Consider the following 6221-nt stretch of genomic DNA (forward strand, 5'->3'; position numbering starts at 1 on the left):
CTTCTCTTCATCAGAGCTTCCAGGGCCGCGAGTTTTTCTGCTGTAGCGTGTGCGTTGTTTTCACGCTCTTCTTGAGACAGAGCCTCCAGCTGAACCAATTTCCCCTCGAGTTCCTACAAACAGCATTAGACCTTAAATCACGTGAATTGACTCCTCAGACACAAGCAATTCTACCTCAATTCGGTTAGCCAGAAGCAGTTTTTGATCCTGCTCCTCTTGAACTGCCATCTTCAGCTCACGCGCCTCCTGCAGTGATGCATCTGAATCATAGTAACAATTGGTTTAGTGAGTGTTTTTCGACCGCAGGTTTAATAGAACCAATTACCGTGTTTCTTTTGTAGTTTCGTCAGCTCTGCCCCCATTCGAGCGCCTTCCTCCTCTGCGAGGAGCTTCTCCCTTTCGAGTAGCCGCAAGCGCTGATGCATCGTGTCTCGATCGCTGGACCATTTTTTCTGTTGAGTTTCCAGTTCGTCCTGGAGCTCCAGCTCTCGGGAACGCAGAGTTTGAATGAGCTCGAGTTGCTGCAATCGCTCCTCATCCTTGGCCCCAGCGTCCTCCATGTTGATATCACGTAGAAATTGAGCCTCTTCCTGGAGTTGTAGGTACTTCTCATTAAGATCCTCTTTTTCCTGGACCAGCTCGACATTTTCTGCTTGTTGGCGCTCCAGTTGCTCTCGAAGTAGCGCGATCTTGTGCTTCTTGCGCACGATCTGGTCCTCAAATCTACGATGCCACCATTCTATCAGATCCCACCGTTGCATTAGGACGACCGAGTAAAATTCCAGCATACTCACACTCTCAATTTGTCCAGATCAGCATACAGCTCGGCCATCTCGTCCGCTTGGGCGTGAATGGTTACCGCCTTGGAGGCCACCTGGGCCCGAAGCTGCTCCAGCTCCTCGTACAGAGCTTCATCTGTCGTCTTACTACGTTAGATATGATCCTTCCAGAATGACAGAATCTCACAAAAAAACTCACCTGCAGCAGCATCGCGATTGTTGGCTAAATTGGCTGCGTCCTTCTCCTCTTTCGCATCATCTTCCTCTTCTTCTTCTTCACTCTCGTTGGGTTTCTCCTCCTTCGCTGCTGCGGCGTTGCGCTGGTTGTCTTGCTTGAGTTTCTCCACCGTCCGCTGGAAATTTTGACCGAGCGCTTGCAGCTCATTCTCGAGTTCTTCACGCGTTTTCGGGCGGAACCTCAATGGAGCCCCCACCGCCTTCTTGAGAACGAAATCGTTTACAAGTGCACGCGAGTCCTGAAACTCTGGTGCTTTTTCTTGCAGAGCTTGCTTGAGTACGTCGATAAGCAGCTCTTGTTCGCGTTGCTGTGTGCGTAGGTCTTGGATCAACGCGGACCGACGGTGCTCTTTTTCTTGAGCTTTCAGTCCCTGGAGCTGCTCCTGTAGCTGGTTGATCGACCGCATCAGAGCTCGCACCTTTTGCTCGTGCACAGCCTTGAGCGCACCGACTTTGGCTGTTGACATTGCAGAGGTCGTGTGGGTTGGTGAATGTTCATGGGCGCCACAGAATAGCAATGAGGCCAACCTTCCACCGCAGGGTTGGCTTCCGTTGCATCCTGGGCGATCCCGTGTGATACGACCAAGCGCCGTAGCTCCTGCTCTCGTTTCTCCTGCCTGGCAATGGTAGCTTGTGCAACCTTCAAAGCTTCCTGTCGTCAAGCACAAAATCATTCACTTCAGCATCGACAAAAACTACTTGGCAGTGAGTAGATTGAGCTGCTTACTTCTGTCGCTTTGAGGCGGTCTGCCACGCTACATTGAATCAACGAGAATGAGAACCCATCGAGAATTATGATGACACCAGAGTCACTTACGCATTGGATGGCGTTCTCTTCGCCTCGGCCCGGGCCGGCCGACGAACAGACCCGGAGACACTGCTCATGGCCAGGTTAGTTTCGTTCAAGAAGGACTCACGTGAAGGGTCAGTCGGATATGAAGCAACAGACTGAATTAGTGTCGACTCTTTAGTTGCTCGATAGCTTTGTCTATCTACCTGGTAGATTGGCCCGACTTAGACCAGCACGGGGTAGATCTGGGCGTCGTACACGGGTTTGTGCTTGCAGAGCACCTTGGTGGCCAGCGACGTGTAGTCGAAGAGCCAGCAGTTGTGCGGCACGTTGGGCACCTGGTGGATGTGCAAGCGGCCGGACGTGTCGAGGGTCTTGAGGCCGTACAGGTCGTCCGTGTACTCGGCCGTCTGCTTCATGTCGACGATCTTGAGCGTGCTGAACTTGGAGTTGACCTCGGCCACGGAGCCCACCGTCGAGTACTTGCCCAGGATGCAGGTCTGCCACGGGGCCTGGATGTCGTCCTGCGGGGAGGCGAAGAAGTGCGCGGCCTTGAGCTTGGAGAAGTTGGCCTTGCGGCGGGCCTGGTCGGCCTTGCACTTGGCGTCGGCACCGCAGTTCTGCAGGTTGTTGACCTTGGGCAGGAACGGGTCGTTGTCGAGCCAGTTGTTGAGCGCGGCGCCGGCCAGCGGGGGCGTGATGATGTTGGCGATGGAGCTCTTGCCCTGCAGCGCCTGGTTCGTGGTGATCGTCTGGATCAGGTCGCTCTGGAACTTGCCATTCCACGAGGTCGAGTCGGCCGCGTACTTGGCGAAGTCGAAGTCGGCCTTGTCGATGGCGTACGGGCCGAGGGCCTGCAGCAGCACCTGGAGCGGCACGGCGTCCGAGGCCTGCGGGCCGAAGAAGTTGCCATGGCCGTCACCGGCCATGGAGATGTACGAGTGTACGTTGTGGTCGTCCATTTCCTCGACCACGCCACGGGCCACCGAGCCGCCCTGCGAGTGGGCCAGGAAGTGGTAGCCGTTGGCGTAGGTGGCGGGGCTCGCGGCCACGATGCCGCGGATCTGCTTAATGGCCATCTGCACCTGGGTCGACAGGGCCGTACGCACCGAGCACGCGTTCTGGCAGAAGTCGAGGGCCACGTACGTGCGGCCCTCGGCCTTGAGGTTGGCCTCGATCTCGGCGCCGTTGGTCTTGTTGCCCGTGGCACCGTGGAAGAAGAAGACGGGCAGCTTGGCGCCGGCAGCCTCGGTGGCGGCGGTGGAGCCGACCAGCGCAGCGGTGGCGGCGACGAACAGAGCGCGGAACGAAACCATGACTGGACTGCTGGAGTGGAGTAGGGGCTTCCGTGCAAAATGTGCAATGGCAAGCGGCCACTTCTTCCTCGGAAGATAAGCAGCTAGAGAGCGCGGAGATCTCGATCTCAATCCGGTAGCTCGGCCGCTTCGACAAGTCGTCGACAACCGATCCGAAACCCAATCTCCCAGCCGGGGCTGTGCCGCACAGCCGGGGCTGTACCGCACAGCCCCGGCACAGCCTGTGCCGCGCCACGTTGAAGCGCCGACTGTAGACAATGGATTGCCCATTGTGACACGCGGATCCGCGTGCCCCCGCACACGGCTGTTGCATGCCATCACGGAGTGTGAGTGAGCGCGAGTGAGCTTCAACACGCGATTCATCAGGTCACGCCTACCTGGTCAAGCTGCTTCCAATGCACCGAGAGGAAGAATGATCAACACTGGAGAAGATGGTATCTTGTACTACTGTACATGTATTATATTAATACGTAGTATTATTTACCCCCGGGTGTGCTGCAGTACACACGAGTACGAAAGCTCGAGCACCGAGCAGCAAAAGTTAAGTCCTGAAGTGGATTTGTATCGCACGCACTGTATCAATCCATCCTGCATCGTCGCAGGCTGCAATGCTGTCTAGTTTGCAGCTTTGGGCTCTTGCCGCACGACTTCCTCATCGCTTTATGGTTAAATTATTTTGTAGTGTAGCGCCTTCAGCAGCGCAGCGGTGCCGCCACTGAAGAATTTGTACAAATCCTAACTTAGTTTCGACTGGAACGCGTGGTCGACTATTGCGGACATGGGCAAGGTGGTTATCGAAAAAGTCAAACAGCAATTGCTCGATGATCTAGGATTATAGGACGGCGGCGGTGGGCTCCATACTGCAGCCTTACACCAGCAGGGGGTAGATCTCGGCGTCGTACACAGGTTTGTGCTTGCAGAGCACCTTGGTGGCCAGCGACGTGTAGTCGAACAGCCAGCAGTTGTGCGGCACGTCGGGCACCTCGTGGATGTGGAGAGCGCCGGCCGTGTCCAGCGTCTTGAGGCCGTACAGGTCGTCCGTGTACTCGACGGTCTCCTTCATGGGGACAATAGTGAAGTCGGCGAACTTGGTCTCGATCTCGTCCAGGGTGGCCACAGTCGAGTACTTGCCCAGGATGCAGGTCTGCCACGGGGCCTGGACGTCGTCCTGCGGCGACGCGAAGAAGTGCGCGGCCTTGAGCTTGGAGAAGTTGGCCTTGCGGCGGGCCTGGTCGGCCTTGCACTTGGCGTCGGCACCGCAGTTCTGCAGGTTGTTGACCTTGGGCAGGAACGGGTCGTTGTCGAGCCAGTTGTTGAGCGCGGCGCCGGCCAGCGGGGGCGTGATGATGTTGGCGATGGAGCTCTTGCCCTGCAGCGCCTGGTTCGTGGTGATCGTCTGGATCAGGTCGCTCTGGAACTTGCCATTCCACGAGGTCGAGTCGGCCGCGTACTTGGCGAAGTCGAAGTCGGCCTTGTCGATGGCGTACGGGCCGAGGGCCTGCAGCAGCACCTGGAGCGGCACGGCGTCCGAGGCCTGCGGGCCGAAGAAGTTGCCATGGCCGTCACCGGCCATGGAGATGTACGAGTGTACGTTGTGGTCGTCCATTTCCTCGACCACGCCACGGGCCACCGAGCCGCCCTGCGAGTGGGCCAGGAAGTGGTAGCCGTTGGCGTAGGTGGCGGGGCTCGCGGCCACGATGCCGCGGATCTGCTTGATGGCCATCTGCACCTGGGTCGACAGGGCCGTACGCACCGAGCACGCGTTCTGGCAGAAGTCGAGGGCCACGTACGTGCGGCCCTCGGCCTTGAGGTTGGCCTCGATCTCGGCGCCGTTGGTCTTGTTGCCCGTGGCACCGTGGAAGAAGAAGACGGGCAGCTTGGCGCCGGCAGCCTCGGTGGCGGCGGTGGAGCCGACCAGCGCAGCGGTGGCGGCGACGAACAGAGCGCGGAACGAAACCATGACTGGACTGCTGGAGTGGAGTAGGGGCTTCCGTGCAAAATGTGCAATGGCAAGCGGCCACTTCTTCCTCGGAAGATAAGCAGCTAGAGAGCGCGGAGATCTCGATCTCAATCCGGTAGCTCGGCCGCTTCGACAAGTCGTCGACAACCGATCCGAAACCCAATCTCCCAGCCGGGGCTGTGCCGCACAGCCGGGGCTGTACCGCACAGCCCCGGCACAGCCTGTGCCGCGCCACGTTGAAGCGCCGACTGTAGACAATGGATTGCCCATTGTGACACGCGGATCCGCGTGCCCCCGCACACGGCTGTTGCATGCCATCACGGAGTGTGAGTGAGCGCGAGTGAGCTTCAACACGCGATTCATCAGGTCACGCCTTCCTGGTCAAGCTGCTTCCAATGCACCGAGAGGAAGAATGATCAACACTGGAGAAGATGGTATCTTGTACTACTGTACATGTATTATATTAATACGTAGTATTATTTACCCCCGGGTGTGCTGCAGTACACACGAGTACGAAAGCTCAAGCACCGAGCAGCAAAAGTTAAGTCCTGAAGTGGATTTGTATCGCAAGCACTGTATCAATCCATCCTGCATCGTCGCAGGCTGCAATGCTGTCTAGTTTGCAGCTTTGGGCTCTTGCCGCACGACTTCCTCATCGCTTTATGGTTAAATTATTTTGTAGTGTAGCGCCTTCAGCAGCGCAGCGGTGCCGCCACTGAAGAATTTGTACAAATCCTAACTTAGTTTCGACTGGAACGCGTGGTCGACTATTGCGGACATGGGCAAGGTGGTTATCGAAAAAGTCAAACAGCAATTGCTCGATGATCTAGGATTATAGGACGGCGGCGGTGGGCTCCATACTGCAGCCTTACACCAGCAGGGGGTAGATCTCGGCGTCGTACACAGGTTTGTGCTTGCAGAGCACCTTGGTGGCCAGCGACGTGTAGTCGAACAGCCAGCAGTTGTGCGGCACGTCGGGCACCTCGTGGATGTGGAGAGCGCCGGCCGTGTCCAGCGTCTTGAGGCCGTACAGGTCGTCCGTGTACTCGGCCGTCTGCTTCATGTCGACGATCTTGAGCGTGCTGAACTTGGAGTTGACCTCGGCCACGGAGCCCACCGTCGAGTACTTGCCCAGGATG

The 6221-nt window shown here is 57.4% G+C and overlaps 4 protein-coding genes across 4 annotated transcripts; all 4 read right to left on the bottom strand.

Annotated features, from left to right (window-relative positions):
- Positions 1-132: 132 nt before the first annotated feature.
- PHYSODRAFT_311062 (hypothetical protein) lies at positions 133-1423 on the bottom strand (the record flags this gene model as incomplete). The annotated part of the gene is made up of 3 exons (XM_009520827.1): positions 133-260; positions 326-739; positions 979-1423. The coding sequence occupies 3 exons, from the start codon at positions 1421-1423 to the stop codon at positions 133-135; spliced, it is 987 nt and encodes a 328-aa protein (XP_009519122.1).
- Positions 1424-2030: 607 nt separating this feature from the next.
- Positions 2031-3122, bottom strand: PHYSODRAFT_483835 (hypothetical protein; the record flags this gene model as incomplete). Its single annotated transcript, XM_009520828.1, has 1 exon — positions 2031-3122. One exon carries the CDS (start codon positions 3120-3122, stop codon positions 2031-2033), a length of 1092 nt encoding a protein of 363 aa, XP_009519123.1.
- Positions 3123-3990: 868 nt separating this feature from the next.
- On the bottom strand, positions 3991-5082 carry PHYSODRAFT_485887 (hypothetical protein; the record flags this gene model as incomplete). The annotated part of the gene is made up of 1 exon (XM_009520829.1): positions 3991-5082. The coding sequence occupies one exon, from the start codon at positions 5080-5082 to the stop codon at positions 3991-3993; it is 1092 nt and encodes a 363-aa protein (XP_009519124.1).
- An 868-nt stretch (positions 5083-5950) lies between these two features.
- Positions 5951-6208, bottom strand: PHYSODRAFT_325016 (hypothetical protein; the record flags this gene model as incomplete). The annotated part of the gene is made up of 1 exon (XM_009520830.1): positions 5951-6208. A coding segment is annotated over one exon (258 nt), but the record flags the coding sequence as incomplete, so codon positions are not given.
- Between the last annotated feature and the right edge of the window lie 13 nt (positions 6209-6221).

The sequence above is a fragment of the Phytophthora sojae genome, assembly GCF_000149755.1.
Source record: "Phytophthora sojae unplaced genomic scaffold PHYSOscaffold_2, whole genome shotgun sequence".
In the NCBI taxonomy this organism is placed as follows: Eukaryota; Oomycota; class Peronosporomycetes; order Peronosporales; family Peronosporaceae; genus Phytophthora; species Phytophthora sojae.